General features: G+C 42.3%; 1 protein-coding gene across 6 annotated transcripts in view; it reads right to left on the bottom strand.

The window, feature by feature from the left end:
• The window catches only part of CYYR1 (cysteine and tyrosine rich 1), a 197,097-nt gene that overhangs the window by 99,373 nt on the left and 74,802 nt on the right, over nucleotides 1–22,922 (bottom strand). For 3 of the 6 annotated variants that reach the window (XR_005593098.1, XM_039521176.1, XM_039521201.1), the window contains exon 3: nucleotides 1,489–1,554. The exons of 2 other annotated variants lie outside the window; for them this stretch is intronic. Coding sequence is in view for 3 of the 4 variants with exons in the window: in XM_039521176.1 (XP_039377110.1) it covers nucleotides 1,489–1,554 (66 nt within the window). In the remaining variant the exon portion in view is untranslated. Of the gene's footprint in view, nucleotides 1–1,219; nucleotides 1,238–1,488; nucleotides 1,555–22,922 lie in introns of those variants that run through there. One more of the 6 variants, XM_039521210.1, reaches the window with a different exon arrangement.

Here is a 22,922-nt window from a genome sequence, read left to right as displayed (position 1 = left end):
TTTCTATTTCTTAGCCTAATGTCAGAAACCTTTACCAACTGTATAGGACTCAGAGAGGAATATTATAACTAAGACATTTTCAAAGCCTCTAGAAATTACTTATGATATATTGTGTACGAAGAATAAGATTTTGAAATTCAAATGTTTTGGGACCATAGACAACTTAGGCCAGGGGTTGGCAACCTCTGGCACGTGGCTCACTAGGGTAAGCATCCTGGTGGGCCGGGCCAGTTTGTTTACCTGCCGCATCGGCAGGTTTGGCTGATCGCGGCTCCCACTGGCCGCGGTTTGCCGTCTCAGGCCAATGGGGGCGGCAGGAAGTGCTGCGGGCCGAGGGATGTGCTAGCTGCCGCTTCCTGCAGCCCCCATTGGCCTGGGGCAGTGAACTGTGCCCAGTGGGAGCCGCGATCGGCCAAACCTGCTGACGCGGCAGGTAAACAAATTGGCCCAGCCCACCAGGGTGCTTACCCTGGCGAGCCGCGTGCCAGAGGTTGCCGACCCCTGACTTAGGCCCTAATTCAGCAAAAGCACTTAAGCACATGCACTAAATTTAAGCACATGCTTAAGTACTTTGCAGAACAGGGATAGACTTAAGCAGGTGCTTAAATGTTTTGCTGAAAAAGGGCCTAAAAAACAGGGTCTGTGCATCCCAGTGGAAAACTTGGAATCTCTCCTTTCCAATGATATAGAACTCCCATTTCTAGCTCTGACTGGTGAGATATTGGACCTTAAACCAGTCACTGATGCAGGATGAGAATTGTCCATTCGATACTTCAAACCAGTGTTAGGAGGAAATAGTTCTCTGTTTTAGTGTTTTTCTGTTGTTTTAATACAAAACAAATACTTATAGATAATTGGGCATGTGAAGCTTCCCAGGGCTTTGGAATATTAGAAGTCCCAAGAGAGATACATTAGTGGGCAGACACCAGGTGAAACACTCAAAGATGCATGATAAATGCAATTTTCACACAGCTGTGCAATTTAACACATGTGACATGGCATGTACTTACACCTCCTCCCACCCATCTCAGAATTGTACCTTCAATTCAGGTGAGTTGAATAAATGACGTACGTTTACATAGAAAAACTACATTGCCATTCTGGTCTGCTGGATACAGAATATGCTTTAAAAAAAGCTTAATTACATGCTTATTTAGTAAACTAATATCTCCAGTGGGAGTAATTTTGATTTATTAAGAATGAATAAATATGTATTTACCCAGATGGAGCATTTTCATTCTCTTGGGTGAAAGATACAGGGATACTTGCTACCCAACTATGAAAGATTTCAAAAGAAAAAAAGCAAAGTAAGGTTCTCCCTAAACTAACTATTAATAAATAATAATAAATAATAATACTAAAAAATCCCACAGAACCGTTAAATGATAAAACAACACTCCAGCCTCCTGAGCCTTATTCAATATAGATTTCAGACTATTAACATCCACAGACTAAGCAGGGAGTTCTCCCAGAGTCTTAAAATTTCACCTGTCCTGCAGAGATGCTCCTTTGTGCAGGGTGAGTTACAATGAACAACACTGAGAAGCTCCATGCCTGCAGATGAAATGGAATTTTAAGGTTCTGAAACCTGTACATTCATCAAGAAATGTCTTAGCTGAATAAGGTCTGGATTTCTCATCTACTTGTATAAATTACATTAAAAAACCCTTTAGAAGAACATTAAGGTTGCAACATCAAATATTGAAAGGTGATTACAGTGTCTGGAATGCCATATCTCACAAAATGGGTCTACAGTTTGCCAGTCATTATCTTATTTCCTGTATCAGGCAGGGCATCAACCTCCCAGAAGTTTGAGTAGTAGTCCACTCTAATCAAGTACTACTTTCCTTTGAATATAAATAAGTCCACGCCCACCTTTGTCCATGGTTGAGTGTGCAGCTCATGTGCTAACAGAGTCTTTTTCTGCTGGTGGGTATCACAGGACTGTCAGCTGTCACACCTTTCTATCAAGGAAAGGAATCGGTTTTCATTCCTGGCCATTAAACACATTCTTGAGCCCATGCAAGACAGCGGTCAATGCCCAAGTGTGAGGCATGTATTTTTTGCATGACATCCGTATGTAATGAGGCAGGGACAACAGCTCACTGTCCTCAAAATATGATTCCATCCTGAAGAATCAGCTCATCTTCAGTTTGCAAATATTGTTCTGCCCCTACCATATGTGGCTTTTGTCTTCTGGTCCCCTACCAGTATCACTGTCTCGACTGCCTGTAGTTGGATATCTTTTTCTGTAGCCTCTTTGATTTCCATTAGACTGCGAGATAGGACATTAAATCCAGTAATATATTGCATTGATCACCTTTCCCCAAATCGCTGATGCTGGGTATATATTTGCCCTGCTCAGAGTATCAGCAAACACCAATAGTCATCCTGAACAATGTCTGATCTCTACCTAGTACTCTGGAGATGCATCAACATGTGCTGCAAATCTCTTTGGCGCACTAAGATGGGGCTTTGCCATGATTGTATCTGAGGCTTTGTGGTCTGATTGCACTATTACTGGGAGGCCATAGGTATACTGATGAATCACTCTGTGACATTCTGTGCCCCAAAGCAACACCCTGGCACCCCATATTCACCACTGCCATATAATTATGATATGTTTTGTACAAAGTATGCCTTGTGAGGCATCATTCTAAAAGTCTTGATCTGTTGAACATTAATATCCTGTTGGATTGTATGTGCTGTCATTGTATGTGAAGTTATGAAGTTTTGCTATGTGTGTGTTACTGAAATATGTTGTGAAGTTGGAAACACCAAAAACTAGCCTTTCAGGTACAACAATGAAGAAGCTAGACAGTTTTAATGGCCCCATTAAATGGAATCCACATGCCTAGGGACTATCTCAGGAATAGTTTATAATGGAGGCTTCCCAAAGGGAGAACAGTAGGCAATGCAAGTTGCTTGACCGAGGGGGTGGACCCCCACATCACGAGCAAAGGTCTTTCCAGCAAGCTGGAAGAAGCTATAAAAGAGGGGAAATGACATAATCACTTGGCCTCACTTCCCCTAGAACACAGCACTTGAAAACACCAGAGGAACAAAGACTGAACTGGGGAAGGGGGTCCCAGGCAGGAAAGAAGTTAGCCCAGCCTGTGTATGGAAGATTGGTGAACTGCTTGTACTATCTAATAGGGTGAGAAACCACTTGATTCAAATCCTGTCCCCTTTAGAGAATGTAGATTGCATTTTTGTTTTATTTCTTATGAAAATCTACTTTAATCTGTACACTATTACTTATAATCACTTAAAATCTATCTTTCTGTAGTTAATAAATGTGTTTTATATATTTTTTACCTAAAACAATGTGTTTTGCTAGAAGTGCTTGAGGAACATGCTCATGAACAAAAACTGGTGCATTATCCTCTCCACATTGAGGGAGGGGTGGATTGGGTAATAAACTTATACTGGTCAGGCTTCTGACCAGGGCAAGATGGTATAGCCCTGGGGACCTAGCCTGTAGAGGAAGCTGGCTGAAGCCTCTCTATTGTTAGTTCATGAGTGGCTGAGGAGCAGCTGGGCGGTATCCCTGCCTGTGTAGATGTTTGCATGAGTGCATGATAGGCAGTGGTCTGCAGCTTGTCACCGCCTCACAGTGTGAGATGGGGCCCAGATTGGTATGCCAGAGGGCTCAGTGGCACCCCAGTTCCAGGTTGCACCCCGGGAAAGTCTGTCACACACTCCACTCCAAATACCACATCCAGAAGCTCTTCTTCTATTTGGGGGAGGGCACCCCTATTTATTCTCTGACAGGCCTCTGCTGGCATAAGCGACTGGTTGCTCCTGTAAAAGAGCTTCACCTAATTCATTCTCCAGTGCATCACAGTGGCCTTCCTGGATGGCAGCTCTTCAGGCCAGGGACATCCATTATGATTTGTTGCAGTATGTCAAATGCTCGCTCTTGGGGTCCTGCCCAGTCCCACTCAACATCCTTCCTTGTGAGTGGATGTACGGGTTCTGGCCACTGCAGCCAGGTGTGGAGAGAAAATTGATCAATCCAATGAAGTGTTCTACTCCTTTCACATTCACTGGCACTGGCATGTCTCTGACTCCTTCATCTTGCTAGGATCTACTTTCAGCCCCTCTGCTGTGAGTAGCTGTGCAATGCACATCACTTTACACTGTTTGAGTCACATTTTTCCGGGGTGTTTTATGTTCTGCATTGCTATAGAACAGCTTGTAATTTTCTGTCATTGTCTTGTTGAGTTTCTGTATCATTGCTCCCTTCACCTACAGTGAGGATAACATCTGCAATTTTCAGGCAGTTGGTGAGTTTTCTCTGGAACACCTCTGGTGCTGGACTTATCACCATTGACATGCACAGTCATCAGTAGTGACCAAAATGTATAGGTAAAGTGTCAGCTTGCTGGACTCTTTCTCCAGGCTTATGTGCCAAAAGCTGTTCCTCATATTTCAGACCATAAAGATTCTGGGTTTAAAAAATTCTGACACAATATCATCAATTGTGGGCAATGGATAGTGGCATTTTTTTCAATGCCTGGTTTAATGGCTCTTGTTTATGCAAATGCATAATATGCCTGATGGCTTCTTTATCACCACCATGCTGCATACCTGGGCTGTACTGGCCTCCACAGGTGCTATGATACATCTGTTCTCCAGACTTTTGAGCTCCTTGCATACTCGATTATGTAGTACTGCTGGAATTTTCCTAGAATTTTTCCTAGAATCTTAGCAGTCTGGAGTAGAAGTGAACTCAATAGGTCACCTAGTCCAGTCCCCGGCACTCAAGACAGGACTAAGTAATATTCTTGACAGGTGTTTATCACAAAGAAGAACAGGATAGACAAGCATACAGGTTCCACTGTCTACTTCCAGTCACATCTTTCCTTCGAGACACCTGTCACCTTTGAAAACATTCCCATGTGCTTTTAAAACTTTCTCCATTGTCCCTGGGAGTATCCTTTTTGCTTCTTGCACTGCAGCTATGCAACTCTGATGTTGCATCCTCATCAGGCCCCTCGCTTGTGTGGCTGTATTACCCAGTAGGGGTCTGTGTGGTGCTTACCATCCACCACCACATGCTTTATTTGGTACTGTGTGCTATTTTTCAGGTTAGTCACATTTTCCTATGGGCTGCATAATGCTCTAACTGTACATTAGAGTGTACCTGATTTTTGTAATGGGTGTAAGAGTCCAAATGATCCTGAGGAATCACAATGCATGAGGCCCCGCCATGCAGCTGAAACCACAGAGGGTGTTTCTCTATTAACATTGTTGCATGCCTGGAGGTTGGTATTGTCATTGATTGTTTTATTGTCCCAAAGCCTGAACCCAGAATGCTCTTGGACTCAAGGACAGATTCATGAAGTCATCACTGCTGTCTGGTGTGCCATCCCGCTCTCATACAAGTCTAACTAAATCTTTCTGGTGCCTTCCCTGGTTCCTACACACACAGCTAGAGTAGTTCAACTTGCCACATTCCTTGCAATGTTGACCTAGTGTGGGACATTTCTCCTTTACGCATTCATACAGTCTCCCACAATAAATGAATTTCACTATGGGTGTGGAATCCTGGCCATCCTGCTCTCCTTTGCTGTTGTCCCACTGCATGCACTTCTGGGGGTGTTGTGCTGACAAGGGCTTTCATCCTTTCTCTTGAGGCTTCTACCAAACATCCCATGTCAGAACATCTGTCTAATGTGAGGTCACCTTCCTGGAACAGCTGTTCCCCCACAAGTGATGATCCCAAGTGCTGCAGAATATCTTGTCTCAAATCAGGGAGTCTGTCAAGTCCCCAGAATTGCATGTAGCAGCAATATATAGGTCCATCCCCTTCCCTTCAGATTGGTCACCAGTGAAAAACTTATGTCGCTCCACAGTTTTGTTCTGCTTTGGGGAGCAATAAGTCACCAGGGCTATAAGGCACGAGGCAGTGGTGAGCTTCAAAGTAGTGCAGATCTCTCTGCCTTGTTTCCCAATAAGGTAAAACAACAGTTTTACATTCCTGCTATTGTCATCTTCCTGCATGGCCAGGTCTGTGTACAGTTCGAACTCCTCCTTCCACCGGGTCCATTGCAGGGCTAGGTTTGTGTCTGCAAAATCCAGGGTTCTGGGGGGCTTCAGACTTAGTTCCATGGCTCACGCTACTGGCTGCTACAGCTCAGAGAACTCACAGCTCAGGCCCTGCCACCATGCTTCATTAGCACAGAGTGAAGCCAAATGCTGATTCATTTGAACAAGTCTTGGTAGTCCATCGATCCGATGATGACAAATCTGTGCAGATCATCTATTGTTGGTCTCATGGTGTGCCCTCTGATGGCTATACAAGCCAATTCTAGAGGTGCACATTTTGCTGCAGATGGTGCATGGGAAGTTTGTAGTCAGTGGGTTGTGCACTGCTGGTGCTCTGTGACGTCGTTCGCGTGCCTCTTGTAGATGCCGGCAGCGGTCTTCCTCAAAGGCGATGCAGGTATTTCTTACTGTTGCACGCCACTGTGTTCTGTCGCTGGTGGCGTCCTCAAGGTCCCTGGATTTGATACTGCTGTAGTGCAGATTGGCTTTGATGGTGTCCTTGTAACATTTTCGTGGACGACCTATATGCTGGATGCCCTGGGAGAGGTCACCATAGAGAAGCTGGCGGGAGATTCTGTTGGCATCCATGCGGCTGGCATGACCGATCCAACGTAGCTGTGACTTCATGATCATCATTTCGATGCTTGTCATCTGGGCTCTCTCGAGGACCTCAATATGGGCACTTTGTCTTGCCAGCGGATCTTCATGATGTTGCGGAGGCAGCGCATGTGGAATGCTTCGAGCTGCTTGATGTGACGCCTATATAGTGTCCATGTTTCACACCCATACAAAAGAGATGAAAGAACAGCAGCTCTGTACACAAGCAGTTTTGAACAAGTAGAACTTTTTTAAACCCAGTGCACAGCTCTGTCCATGTGGCTAAGTTGTTTCTAGCTTAACTCCACCCATTCCCATGGTGTCCCATCCATAACAGGTCCTTTCAGGGAATGTGGGCCCTCTGACTCCAGTTCCACTGATCATGGTACAGATTGAACCATGGGGTTTTACTCAGGCCTTACTTAGTGTAAACTCCCATTGACTTGAATGGAAATTTTGCATGAGTAAAAACCGAATAAAAACTAAGGAAGGACCTCTGAATTTGGCCTGATTGTTAACAAAAATTGCTGTGTGTCTCATTTCCCTGCTGTGCACCTTAACATTTACCTTCCTGTGTCCTTCAACAGTTTTTAAAGGTACAATAATAATATTTTGATAGGATATTTGGTTTCTTTTAATACTATGTGTATGCCATATGGCAATGAGGTTTCCATGGAGATGCCTCACTCTTGAATATGAGTCTAATTAATGTAGAATATTTCATTTCCTTTTATTTGCATCTGAGTTATAAGGCTGCCTCCTCTTTTTTTGTAGACTTCTCTAATGAATATACACGTTTTGTGCAGCAGAGCGAGGCATGTGCATCTGAAAACAGTCTCCATCCTCCACAACAATGTGGAAAATATGGAAATACAGTCTAGATCTCCACAAGCAAATACTGAATTTAGAAACTGTATGGAGAATGCCGCCATAACAACACAAGAGCAGCTACTTGCAGTAGGATGCATAAGAAGCAGAAGGAAAGAAGGAAGTGTGATGAATTACAAAAAGGCATTTTTTCCTTCATACCTCTTTCCCAAGTAATGCCATGAAAAGTCAGCACAAAACACTATGGAAATGTTTATTTAATTGTCTCCTTTGTGGTTTAATAGTTGCCCAGATTACAGCAAAATCAGTTCTGAACTGGAAAACTTCCTTTGCTCCATGCTGCAGTAATAAATATGGTGTCAGTTGGATAAGACAACCAAAAGAAACATGTTGCTACAGACAAAGTAGCACTTTTAAAAAAAAGCAAGTGAAAGCTATATATTTAGAGTAGCACTGTTAGATAAAACAGCACCAAAGCTTTCTTCATTGGCTCCAAACCAGGGAAAGGCTTCATTGTTCATAGTCAAGGTGACTGAAAAAGCAAGGAAAAAAATGGGCTTGTGTTATCCTTTTTTTCTCTCTTTATGTTGCATTAAAGTGGCCTGAAACGGTTTTCCTGTTTGTTTTTACATTAGAAATTCCGGCCCTGTCAGAGGCTTTAAGAACCTGTGTCAGCTAGAGAACTTAGCAGCCTGACTTCACAAGAGGCAAGACAATTTAAGATGAGCTATTAAGAGAGGAAAGGATTTTTAATCAAACTGTTTAAAACGTGTGTGTGTGTGTGTGTGTGTGTGTGTGTGTGTGTGTGTGTGTGTGAGAGAGAGAGAGAGAGAGAGAGAACACCTATTAACTTTGGTGCTTAACAATGTTTGTTCAAGCAAGCTTCTGTTAAAGTTTCAACACACTGACCTATTCAATTAAGAACTCAAAACAAACACCCCTTATATCTTGCAGAGATACTTCATCAAAAACAAGAAAGACCAGAATTTACACTCGTGCTATTTCTGGATTCATCTTCACTAGGAAAAAAAAATTATCTTCTTAACTGGAAAAAACAAAACAAAAAACAATTCAGACTGTACAGTCCACTTGAGTTAGTAGGTCAAGGTAAATTCTTGACTCTCCCGTAGTCTTTAGCTTGACCCTGTAACTTGTGTGGAAAAACTACAAACTGTCTTGTCTTTGCTAGGATTTTATCTTGTGTTAATTACCACATGTTAGCTAACACAAGTTAAGAACACACCTTTAATCTTAGTGAAGACACTGCCTAAGGAAAAAGGCAGGTAGAATTTTAAAAGCCAACAAAAAACCAAACTTCTCATGCCTTCATTACACATCAGAAAGAAGCAAAACAGAGTACATGTCCAAATCTTAAAAAACTCTTTCCAGGTCATCTTTCAAGTACTTTGGTAATCTTCTTAAGATTTAAAGGAGCTTTTACTAATCACAGATCAGAGTTTTTAATATTTCTATACATCTTTCTGTTATTTTGCAGGTGTAGTGAACTCAGCTACAGTCCAATAACCACTGTCAAGTAGTTTGCCCATAAATAGTTTCATGCTATTCTAGTTGTTTAATTAGTGTGAGGCTGACTGAGAAAAGAAACACAGCTTCCCCTGTAATATATAGTACAGTTTTGTTTCCACCGTAAGGGTTCAGTTCTGGTTTTTAGAGACAGAGCTTGTGTGAAGGTCTGGGGGAGGTGCACTTCATGAGGAGCAATAATTTGCATATTGACTGAAAGAGGCCAAAGTGAGACACATGCTTCAGTGAGTGATGGGGGAAACAGACTTACAGATAGCTTTACACCTTGAGAAAATGTGTTTCTTTTAGTGCTGCCCTTTAGATAGGAGGACAGTCCTGTGGTTAAATCACTGGACTGAGATGTAGGGATTAAGGGCTCAGTTTCTGGGTCTGCCACAGTCTTCTTGTGTGACCATGGGCAAATCACTTAATTTACGCATCTCAGTTCCTCATCTGTCAAATGAAGACACTACTTCTTTTCTCCCAACAACTGTCAATCTTGTCTATTTAAATTGTAAGCTCTTCAGGGCCGGGACCAGGGCCGGCTTTAGACCGATTCCACGGAATCGGGCCCCGTGCTGAAGAAGGCCCCATGTCCATGCCTAAGGGGGTCCCGCTCCAGGGGTCTTCAGCAGCATTTCGGTGGCGGGGGGTCCTTCGGTGCCGCGGAAGACCTGGAGTGGATGCCCCACCACTGAAGTGACGCCGAAGCCCTGGACCGCCGCCAAGTATTGCAATCAGGCCCCATGGGTCATAAAGCCGGCCCTGGCCAGGACCATTTCTGACTATGTATTCGTACAGCTAGTTTAACTAAAATCCCACTCAGAGAGGTTATAGGAGTATTCTAGAGAAGAGAGGTGTCTGCAGATATGTTAATAATTAATAGATAAGGTCTGCTTGTAGGTGGCACTCAAAAGTACATAGTACCCCTGGGTTTTGTAGCTCCTGTAAAAAATTGCAGTTCTCCACTGCAAATGGCTTTGCGTGTTGGTCCTAATACCTAGCAAAGCGGGCGCCTGACCTCAGTTGGAGTCTCGAGGTGCTATTGTAATACAAATCATAATAGAGTTGTGCAAAGGGAGTGGCAAGGCCAGGAACACACCCCTTCTGGGGCGATGGGTAATGCTGGCTGTGCTAGCAACTTCCCTCTCCTTCCGGGTGTGGCTCAGGGGTTTGGGTATCTACATTGTGAGTCATTGGGGAGGAAGGAGAAGGACTCTCTGCATCCTCTCCTCTGCACCAATATTTGACACTGAATGCATGGCTTAGCAATTCGTGACACTCTTCTGATTTAGGGATGGCGAAATTTTAAAATGTCAAAATCTGCATTCTGATACCTGTCCTCAGGCTTCAAAAGGCAGCTTCCCAAACACAGTTAGGAAATGCAGACAACCTATATTTTCATTGTGCCCTATATTTAGTTTCTAAAGTTTCCTCTATTTTAATTTAAATGATTCTCTTGAAAGAGAATTACAAATTTGGGAATGAACAGTCAGCCAGCCGCAGAGCTTCTGGTACTTCTAGAGAGACCAATTATAATGACCCATACGGGATAAAAGACAGGAGAGACCTTAGGAGAGATTTTCACTAATTAGAGCTTTAGGATTTCGTTGCACTTAAAGAAGATGTTGCCAGTAGAAGTGTATCCTTGCTTTGACGTATGGGTAAACAGAAGGACAGAAGGGTTATCATCAGCTTTTGCTGCACAAACATTGTGTGTTTCACTCCTGATTTGGGGCTAGGGGATTATTATGCCATACTCCACTCCTTATGGCTGCTGGCTCACAGAAGTTGAATAAAAGGGAAAGCAAAAACTTGTGCTTACCATCAATTTATGGAATACATACTACCACGTGTGCTCAAATACCATGGTGATGGGTGCAATGTAGACACCTGGATAGATAGAGTCTATGCCAGCAGGAGCACTAGTGTGGTTGAAAATGTAGCCAGTGTCAATAGCCAGTTTTTATTTTACATGTAAGAAGATGAGTAATGATTTTACAACCACTATGAAAATGCCACTCCCTGCCGCATATCTTTGGTGTGGCCAGGTCAGTGGCTGGTATAGTTGTGTGGTCGGGGGTGGGGGGTGCCTTGGTAGAAACAGACCCCTACTGCTACTCCAGTGCCTATTAATACTATTTCCCTTCCTCCTGCTCAGTACATACAGGAGGCTGCTAGGAAAGTCGGTCGGGAGGACTGCAGTGTTTTCATTATGCAGAGGACAATCTGGCCTATGTTGCTATCAGTCTGAGCCTAATGGTGCAGTGGAATGAATGACTCAGCGTCTGCTGGAGACTGGGGCTTGGATGAGAGCTAGCTGACTGAGACGCAATCCAAATAAGACTGAAATAATGTTGGTAGGCTGGGAGAAGCAACAAGATGATTTGATGAGTTTATATCAGCATCACTGATTGAGCAAGAGCAGCTGCCACTTGTGACATGTTAGCAAATTAGGTTTATTGGACCTGAGGCTGCTGTTGATACATAGGTAATGATGACTCAGGCTGTATTTTCCCCAACTGCACTTGGTGAGGTATGACTGTTTCACTGTGATACTGACCTCACTACACGTATCCATGCTTTTGTCACCTTAAGACTAGACTACGGTGGTGCAAGCTACATACGACTATATCTTGACTCACTGACAAACTTCTTACAAACAGCATGCAACCCTGGCGCTCTGTGATCTGCACTGGTTGCTTGTGAGTTTACAGACACAGTGTAAAGTGCTGTTTTTAACTACTGAAATCCTAAATGGCTTGGATGCAGATTAACTGAGAGATCGTCTCTCTTCCCCCCATCCTCCCAAAATCAATCAAAGGGCTCAAACTGGAGCTCCCTCAACAAACAGGAGGGAGCGGATGGTGGGTGGGAAGTGTCTTTCTGCAGGTCCCTTAGCAGTGTACTTCTTCTCTGGGTTCACCAGAGATCAATTTAGTCACCTTCCAGATATGCTGGGAGGCTCAGCTTCTGGGGAGAGGGTGGAATGAAGGGCTGTACTGCTAGGTGTGCTGGTTGGTAGATATAATAATAATTCTGCAGTGTATGGTAAGCAACTCGTTGAGCAGATTGCACCCATTTTAAGGACCAGGCACAAACTTGCAGGAAGGCACAAGGAGTCTTTTCAGCTAGGCCCTGCTCAGCCCACGACATAAGGACCAATGCAGTCCTTGTGCTCAGGGGAGTGCCTACACTGAACCATCTCTGGGGCACACAGTGAATACCCCAAATGGGTGAAGAGGATGCAGAGCCAGTGCTCTGCCCTCATTTGCACTGGACCTCAGAGTGGGGCTGGATGCATGGGAGGGACGGGGTAGTAGCAGGCAAGCACCCGAGTTGGCTGGGCAGGGCCAGGGAGAATGCTTGTGAGAGCTCCCCATGAGCCAATGCATCTCCACAGTGTCCCTGACTCTGGACTGTGCCTAACCAGCATCATCTAATCCCATACAATGCTCCATATTTGTTTTTAGGCCAGAAGGCGCCTTTATGATTATCTAGTCTTGTCTCCTGTACAACAAAGGCCAATGGATTTTACTGAATTAATTTCTGTTTGTAATAGACCATCTCTTTGAGAAAAAACATCTAATCTTGATTTAAAATTTCCCAGTGATGGATAATCCACCACAGTCCTTGGTAAATTGTTACAGTGGTTAATTACCCTCGCTACCAAAAATGTGCACCTTATTTCTAATCTGAATATGTCTACCTTCAACTTCCAGCCATTGAATTATTTCTTTAAACTGAAGAGCCCTCTATTATCAATTTTTTGTTCCCCATGTAGATACTTATAGATTGTGATCTAGACACACTTTAACCTTCTCTTTGATAAACTAAATAGATTGAGCTCCCTGCATTTCTCATCTCAGTCCTCTGATTATTATCATGGTTCTTCTCTGAACCCTCTCCAATTTTCAACCCTTTAAAATCTTTGGATCCAGAACTGGGCACACTATTCCAGCATCTGTCACATCAGTGCAAATACAGAAATCATATAACCTTTCTATTTTTATTCTATATTCCATATAATCCTACATCCAAGAATTGCTTTAGTCCTCTTGACCACAGCATTACACTGGGAGCACATGTTCAGCTGATTATCCACCATGACTCCCAAGACTTTTTCAGAGATACTGCTTTCCAGAACAGAGTCATTTTTGCTGTACATATGGCCTGCATTCTTTGTTCCTAGATATATGACTTCATATTGGTCGCATTGAAATGCATTTTGTTTGCTTGTGCCCAGAGTATCCAAATCACTCTGTATCAGTGACCTGTCCTCTTTATGATTTATCACTCCCCCAAGCTGTGTGCCATATGCAAACTGTATCAGGAATTATTTTATGTTTTCTTCCAGATCACTGATAAAAATGTTTAATAGTGTAGGGCCAAGAAAAGATCTCTGTGAGTCCCACTTGCTGATTCCCCATTTATATTTATGTTTTGATGCCTGTCAGTTTACCAGAGTAACCATTTAATGTGAGCAATGTTGATTTTGTATTATCCCAGTTTCTCAATCAAAGTGTCATGCAGTACCAAGTCACGTGCCTTATAGAAGTCTGTTGTAGCCACACTTTTACCTTTATCAAATCAAACTTGTAAACTTATCAAAAATAATTTTACATTATGTATAACCACTCAAATTTGAGATGGCTGTTTATAGTTTGTTTTTTTTAAATAAATAAGGTCCCAATTTTGCCACCCTCAATCTTCAAGCAGGCTCATTGATTTAAATGTTACTGATCATGGAGCATGGACTACGCAGTGTGAGTAACAGTAGTAGAAACCAGCCCCAATTAAAGAATATGCCTCAGATAATGGAGGGATGTGAATACAAGTGTGGTTTCCTAAACTGTAGACCGTTGCTGTCACACAAATTTTTGTTATTTATCCACCTACAATTAGCAATAAATATTCTGGGAAATGCCATCATAAAATATTCTTGGCTTTATATTTTTGATGGGGCAACTCCTCAAAAAACGATATACTTTTATCTGAAGTTTTCTGAAATCTCAGAGTTTGAACTGTTTATGGATATTTCCAAGATGATCTAATGCAGGTTAGACACATAGCTTCTTTACCTTCAATGGAAATGTTACTTTTGTACTCGCAATGAAGATGCATCATGTAGACTTGCTTTTTGTTTGTTTGTTAAATCAATATCAATATATTTTCAAAAGACTATACTGTTTTATTGTCCCTTGGCAGAACAACTATTAACAGAAGGGTAATTATAAAAATCAGTTTTAGTAGTTGACAATAGCAGATAGCAATGATAATGTGCATTTTATACTACTTTCAAGCGATACGCTGTGTTTTCTGGGCTTTGAATCGAGGATTTTTCACAGTAGAAAAATGTAATGCTTTTCTTCTTGATGTTTGATTCTTCTTACCATGAACTTCTCCATTAATAGCTGTTTTCTTTATTCCCAGAGTTAGTTATTTTAATAGACCCACATAGGACTGTTCATTGAGCAATCAATTTAAGAGTATGGCAATGAACACCAGTATTGTGCTAACCCACAATCCTACAACCTTTGCTCTTGTGACTAGTCCCACTGAAATTAATAGGATCACTCATATTAATAAGGGTGACAGGATTATGTGTAATTCAAACCACCACCTTGGGTCCAGTCCTGCATTTTTTTTATGCCAACAGGAATTTTGATTGCACAAGGAATGCAGGATCAAGTCCCTTGACAAAGGAAACTTCTAGACTCTTCTTTCAGTATCTCAAGGAAGTTTGTTCTTTGAGCAGTGACTGGATAATGCAAAACACTTACTGATAATGACAAAGCAATAACTAGATATTGTTACTAATTGAGTTCTAGTGCATTTTATTTGACTGGCTGAAAAGCAGTGAGAACGCACACTGCTAAATACCAGCTTATCTGCAGAACCTAGGAAGATTAGAAATGCATTTCTAATGTCTACAGAGAAAAGGCTTTTTCAGCTCTTTCCTCACTTATTTCTGTTAATCTCAAAGATTGTACTATGCTTATTTTAAAATTGCTATCAAATAGCCTAGCTTAAATTTGATTTTAAACAATCAGTCCAATTCTGACAGCATGCTGCTATCCTGTTCGTGACAGGTTTTTTTTGTATTTTATGGCTCACCGACTGGAATATAAGAAAACTCTCTCACTTATGCTGACTTTACAGGGCAAGCAAATCCCTGTATCTATCTCAATTAGGCTATCGACCATATGGTTTCTATTTCATTCAATTGCACTGAACAAGCAGCCTCATAGGTGCAGGAACTAAGGGTGCTGTTGCACCCCTGTTTTTAAATGGTTTCCATTGTATGCAGGATTTACCATTTGGTTCAATGGCTCTCAGCACACCTGCTATACAAATTGTTCCAGCACCCCTGAGCAGCCTAGTTTAATTCAAAAGTCATCCCAAACATTACTAAACCTGTTCCTTTCATAAGCTGACATTCTGTTTAAAAAATAGCAAAAATTAGTTTATTGGATTGATACCGTATTCTTTTGCCACAGTTGAAGCCATGAAATACTGAAGCCTGCAGACTTTCTCAACAGTGAGAGCTACTAAATCTCTATTGTATTTAGGGAGGAAGGATGATCTGGAGGTTATGGCACTGGCCTGGGACTCAGTAGTTCTGAACTGAATACTTGGCTCTACTACAAATTCCGAGTGCCTTTGGGGATGTCACTGAATCCCTGCGTGCCTTGGTTCACCATCTGTACAATAGAGACAATACTACTTCCTTTTCCCCATCCTGTGTCTTTCTTGTCTATTTAGATGGTCGACTATTTGCTGCAGAGACTATTTCTGAATGTGTCTGTACCGTGCCCGGCACCCTGGGGCCTGGCCTCAGTTGGATCCCCTCTGTACTACTGGAACAGAAATTATAAACCCCAGCAAGCATGTCTTAGTTTGGAGATATTTCATGCACAGTGTTTGGCTCCCAAATTATTCTGAAAGTCTTTCAAGCCTTTCATGGTGACACAGACAGATATCCACCCTGTGTTCAGCTAGAGACAAGACACATTGTACAACCCAGCACTGGGGGAGGTCTTAAGAGTTCTGGAATGTTTGGAGAGATAAAGAGAGTGGAGGATTTCATTTCACTTGGTTTCCTTGGAATTTTTCTAAAGTTTGAAGGGCAGCTCCTCAGTTGATATAAATGGCCATTCAACAGAGCTATGACAATTTACTCTAGCTGAGAATCTGTCCCTGAGGGTTTAATGTGATCACTGCGCTGCCTGATACATCCCCCCAGGGCATGTAATTTTGATAGTGAAGTTAGGTAAATTGTTTTATCACACAATTGCTTTTATAACATCCACATTACCAGCATGTGTGGGAGAATACAGAGGATAATAATACTAAAAAACAACAAGAATTCTACTTTTAGTGAGACTGAAATCTCTTCCCTGTGCCAAAGAGTGTGAGATGCAGAACACTGAGTCATCCTATAATGATTAGAAAGAGAACACGACTGTGATTATCCATACAGCAGTAAACTTTATGGAACGTTTAGTATTGCCATGATCAGTTAATTACTTATATGATTATTGAATACAGGTTTGTCATAAAAGACACTGGACTCCTTTACAAAATAATAAAAATAAGAGGTTGACTCTAGTAAGCAGCAATCACTAGACATTCTGCTGTCAGTCCCTAATGAACACTTAATCACCTCACGTTAACTCAAATCCAGTAAAGTTATTGGGCAAATGGATGAGCCTTGCACTGTATGCTGAAGGTCAGCAGATGTAGGCCCTGGTCACCTGACAGAAAGAGCAAGTTCCTGAACCAAGGACACTCCACAAGAAAGCCCTGCAGCCAATCTCCCACAGTTCAAATCTGGAGAAGCTCAGCAGGAGCACATCAACTGATCTGAGCGGTTGGAACAATGCACAGAGAAAGAGGCAATATCTCATAGTCCGGTTCCAGATGATCTCTAGGACAATTACAGTTAGAATACTCTCCCTCCCCTCCAAATATTTTATTAATTATTCTAGTTATGGGGTGATAATGCAACCAAAGCGTGTGTGTGTGTGTGTGTGTTGGGGAAATTCTCATTTTTCAAAAGCAACTAAACACACACAGAACCTGATCATGCTCCTTAGATCTGTGATTTTTTTTTGCATGGAATTAATATTTGTTATGCAGTATGTATGAATCCACATCATAAAATGTTTTTCTAACCAAAATAACAAAAGTGTTCCCTAATGAAAAACTTTCATCAGTTACAAGAAAGCCACATAAAGGAAAAATCACCTACAGAAAATGTGTGATTCTACAAATAATGTCTTATTATAAGGGCTTGTCTACACTGTCACTTTTGTCAGTATAACGTATGTCACTCAGGGATGTGATAAAACACTCCCCCGAGTAACATAAATTACACTGACAGAAACACAAGTGTAGACAGTGCTATGTCTGCAGGATTGCTTCTCCTGCCGACATAGCTACTGCTGCTCTTGGAGGTGGTTTTATTATGTTGGTGGGAGAGCTTTCTCCCATAGGCATAGAGCGACTACACAAACAATCTTACAGCTGTATCAGTACAGCTGTGCCACTATAAGCTTACTAGTGTAGACATGGCCTAAGAGCATTAGCCATTCAAAGGGCTAGACACAGTTTTGTGCTAACTTCTTCCTTTCTCAAGGGTTCATTAACTTCTCCTGGGGAAGAGGTATCTCCCTTTAGTGAGTTTTGTGGTACAATTTGTCATTTAAATGACTCAACATTTTCTAACTTTCTTTATCTGTTAACCCTTTCAGGAACTGAGTCAGTGTAAAATGGTTTAAACTGAAAACCATGGAGGTGCAGTTTGGGACAATAGATTAGCCATCTAGGCAACAGGCAATGCCTCAGATGAAAAATTCATTTCCAGGGGCAATGAAAAGGATCAATAGCACACTGTTGGGTGGTCTTGCATTATGAGGATCTTAAGAATGTAAAGGAAGCCATTTGCTAGTCTCAGCTGGATGAGTAGTGAAATGCCATCTGACTGAGCATTTGATGAGGAAAGCAATGCAGCTATAAACATTATAGCCAAAATTACCATAAGAAAAACATATAAGTAAAATGAGAACATTGCACACACCCCACATTCCAGTGGAGTCCATGCAAGTTACTCCTATAAATTGTGACAGTTCATTAAAGTGACCAGTGAGTGCTTACAACAGGATTTTATCATTGAAAACTACACTGTGTATTAGGCACACCCTGACATTGATGGTGGCATGAAGCTGCACTGCTCCAGGGGGAGCAACAGATGCATTCTACTTCTGAGAGGCAAGATGCCTCCCAGAACTGCCCAGTCTGCTACATCATTTTCATTTCCTCCCTATGGCTGGCTAGCTTGGCTGGACAGCACATGGGAAGGCAGATCCATAGCTTCACCTATGCTTTGCTCCTCCCTAGCTCTCCTCACTTCTTTTGGGGGTACTGTACTATCCCAGGGGAGTAGGTAGGGCACAGGGGAAAAGAAAGAGGTTCTTCTGTCATCCCCCCCACACACACACACACTCAGAGCCTACAAAAGGGATAGGCAGAGTCCTTCCCTCAATGAATAAAGAAGTAAATGATAGAGATGCCAATTGCTGCACCATAGTTAAGATTGAGTTGAGTTTTGCACTTAAAACCAGATTATAAACTTTTTTGTTATGTATGAAGAATACTGCATCTCCTCTCTCAAATGACCACAACTGACCCCTTAAACCCACAATGCATTTTCTGAGAATTTACAAATAAATCAGTTAACTGATTTATCATTTAAAATTAATAGGTCCTTTATGATATTTAGCATCTTTGGTTGGGTCTTTTTTTTGCTCCCAAATGGTCTCCGTAATGAAATAAAGACTCTTCCAACTTTTCCTATAGTTAAAATGCTTTCAAATCTTGTGCATAAACTACATTTGAAAGAAAAAAAAGGTTGTAATTAAGGTAAGTTATTAGCAATTGTTATATCTCCTTGTCATTCTCGGACAAAAGCTATGTTAAGATGAAGTAAAGGTTATAAGTATAAATCAGTAACTTAAAAGGTAAAAACATTACAGAGATGGTGTAATTATCCTCCAAACAAGCATTACAAACCCAGGAAATTCATAATTATGGATATACCTTGTTAGGTAGAAGAGGAAAGAAGCTGCTGGGCTGACTCATTATTCATGGGAGGGGAGTGGGAGGCGGGAGCAGATTCTGCTCTGAGCTGCTGGACTCTGTATTCCTTTCTCCCTTCTCCCTCTGTGAATAATGTATTGGCTCAGCAGCTCCTTCCCTCTTCCCCCCACCATCTGAAAATTAATGTCAGCTCCTGAGCAGCTCTATCTGTCCCTCACCTCCTGCTTTGTGATCCCAGAAGGAAAGAGGGGCAGGGTCCCAGAGCTGCCCCTGCAGGGTCTCTGTGACCCGCATCAGCGGCCACATCTGCCAGCCAAAGGCTGGTGTGAGTGTTTGTGTGTGTGGGGGTGGTGGTGGAGGGGGAGCACAGCTGGCATTAAATGTGTGCGCAAAGCATGTGCCCTGCTTTCACTGGCTGGAATTGAGTGATGTGGCATGAATTTATTATGGATGCAGGGGTGCAAGAGGCAGGCGTCGTGTGTGAAAGTAGCAGCTCATTGAATTTCCATGAGGAGCTTTTCTCATGCATGTGGGACAGCAAGGGAGAATGTGTGAAGATGCTCATGGGAGAAGCTGAGTGGCAGGTGGTGGTGGCTACAAACTAAAATATGATTACAATGATTTTGACACAGTAATTAATCTCTCCTTTAGGATCCACATACAAAAAGATCCCCTATAAACATGGATCACGCAGGCAGGAGGGAGGTCCAGTTGTCTCACAAGCTTGCACCCTCTACCTGCCCCCCCCCCAACTTGTGGACAAATGGAGTGTTGTCTATGGGCCTATGAATTTGGGGGTCAGGAGGAATGAAAGAGAGGACCAGGGTGGAAATATGCATTGTCTCCTCCTCTGTATCCATTAATTAGTCTCATAGATCAAGGGAACAACAACATACAGGTAAACAAATTCAAAAAATATAATAATTACATCCACTCATACTAAGAAAATGAGCCACAACAAATGGTTATTAGACCACAATGAACAGATGGCAACTTATAGCATTTAAATCATAAAGCAAATTACAGATAGGCCAATGGGACATAATAATAACTGTCACTTCTATAGAACTTTCTACGCAAGGATCTCACAACAGCCCTGTGAGGTAGATATTAATATCCCCAACCAGAAAATGTGGAAAGGGAGGCAAAAAAGTGATTTACCCAAGGGCATAAGCAAGTCAACAGCAGAACGAGAAATAGAACCCAGAGCTCCAAATATGCTCTCTACACTGAAACCACTTAATCAAACACTCCCCATATACTTTGAGGTTTAATAAAAAGAGACCTGAATGTGAATCACCCCTATACTTGTCTAGTGTGGTTTTTGCAAAATCTACTCCAGCTTAGGCCATGTCTAAAACAGACTTAACCTGTGCCATGTCAACCTGACAAATAGAATTAGAGTAGGGACGGTGACCAACTTCCCAAAGCTTTCCTCTATACCTCTCTAAGGGTACGTCTATACTTACCGTCCGGGTCGGCGGCTAGCGTTCGACTTCTCGGAGTTTGATATATCGCGTCTAATCTAGACGCGATATATCGAACTCCGAACGCGCTCCCGTTGACTCCGGAACTCCACCACCGCGAACGGCGGTGGCGGAGTCGACGGGGGAGCCGCGGACTTCGATCCTGCGGCGTCTGGATGGGTGAGTACTTCGAACTAAGGTAGTTCCTGTTCAGCTATGCTATTCGCGTAGCTGAACTTGCGTACCTTAGTTCGACCCCCCCCTTAGTGTAGACCAGGCCTAAGTAAGGCCTGGGAGGAAGCAGGGGATGAGGTAATCACAAAATTGGTCTCCTCTCTGCCAATGAAGTTTACTTAGCAGCTAACTTCCCTTTCTGTTCCTATGCCGTTCAAATAAAATACACGTTGGTTTGTTATAAAAGCCTAAAATCTCTCTATATTATAGCATTTGCATTTCTACAATGTCTTATTACATAGAATTGCACATTAAAATGAAGCCATTCAGACCTTGATCCTGCAATGGCATTCACTAATTTGTTCCCATATGGAATACTACTGATGTTAATGGGACTCTGCAAGGGTGCCCAGGTCCACTGTAGCAGACCCCATTGCAGGTTTGGGGTCTATGGATATATCTAATTAAAAAAAAAAAGTCATGTATTGGGATAATCAAATTCTGTCGTGGAATATAAATCAAGCCATAATAAAATTAATTACCACAAGACGACAGATGAAGAGCCCGAAGCTTACTTGCCTACTTACTATCCCAAATCCCTTGATTTTTAGCAAATTGCAATGGATTCCCTGCTTTAACAAAAATGTAAGTCTGATTAAAATGTGAAACCTTAAATCTTGCTGGATATAATCATTTATAATCCATTTTTAATAGTTTGAGATGAATTTCAGGTATATATTTCCTTTTTAAACAGCTGAAGTACAGAGCTGTAATGTGGAGAGAAAAAAAAAGATTTTTGAATTCATTATATCAAATCCTCTGAACATGCGGATCTGAACATTTCATTTCTCAAACTACAGGAATTGCATGTTGAAAGCGTAATTCTAGATTAATTATTTTCCATACTCCTTTGGCCTATTAATCTTGTGTAAAACCAGTCTAGAAACAAAACCATTTTCTTGTTCCAAAATGTCAGTAATCTAATTACTGAGAAATGTATAAAGGACCATCCTTTGTCACATCCTATGACAAAACCCACAACCTGAATTTTATAATGATTCTTTTCATTAGCAAAAATATCTGTTGGTACAGATTTTATTTTTTGTATTAAGAAAACTGAAACATTTTCTTGAGTCTCTATGTTAGAACTTAATTCTAAAAGACACTCGAAGGAATCTAGCCCTTAATGCATCAATTTCATTTTCTAAATAAGAGAAACCTAGTTAGAGTAGGAAACTAAGGCCTGGCGTACACTACATGGCTAAATCGTCACTGCTGCAATTGATGCAGCGATGTTGATTTTGTGGGTCTAGGGAAGACGCGCTAAGGTGATGGGAGAGCACTCTCCCGTTGACATCTGTAATCCACCTCAACGAGAGGTGGGAGCATGTCTCCTGTTGACATAACGTAGCGTGGACCCTGCTGTAAGTTGATCTAAGGTATGTTCACTTAAGTTACGTTACTTACGTAACTTAACTAGTGTAACTTAGATCGACTTACAGCGTTAGTGTACTGTAGACCAAGCCTTTGTCTCTGATCCTGCCCTGAGAACTGTGTGGGCAGACTGCTGCACCCATGCTGAGCCCCATTTGACTTCAAATGGGAGCTGGGAGTGCTCAGAACAGCTGCTGTCTCTTGCTGCAATTCCTCAGCCACTGCTTGATGGCCATCTGCTGCATCACATGAGAGCGAAGAGGGCAGCTCTGGCTACTCCATTGCCTGCTTCCCTTTCAAACTCTGGGAACCCCAAGTAGAGCAGAGTAGGAGCTTGATTAGCTCTGCTGAGTCTAGAAGAGTTCCTAACAAAGGATGGCTTCCTTCCTTTCCCTCACAGAGTCATCCAGGATAGCTCAGGAGGGGGGGAAAGAAGAGAAGCTGAGAGTTAACAACCAGTTACAGCTCCCAGATTATCTAACCTGGTGCAGGTCAGAGCAGCCTGGAGCCTCCCCTAAATTGTGCTCCTGGCAACATTCCCCTATAGACCATATGCCAGCTAGGGACAATCTGAGTGTAGCATGCTCCAGCCATGCCCTCTCCCCTGACATGCACCTGTACCCAGAGGTGAAAGTGGGCCGGTATGGGCTGGTATAGCGTACCGGTAAGAAGTGGCTGCTGGTACCGGCCTGTACACAGCTGACATTAAAGTGCTTTAATGTTGCTACCCCTTTTGCCCCACCC

The sequence above is a fragment of the Mauremys reevesii genome, linkage group 1 (genome assembly GCF_016161935.1).
Source record: "Mauremys reevesii isolate NIE-2019 linkage group 1, ASM1616193v1, whole genome shotgun sequence".
Taxonomy (NCBI): Eukaryota; Metazoa; Chordata; order Testudines; family Geoemydidae; genus Mauremys; species Mauremys reevesii.
Note: the sequence above shows the minus strand (reverse complement) of the source record. Positions and strands in the feature narration are given on the sequence as shown.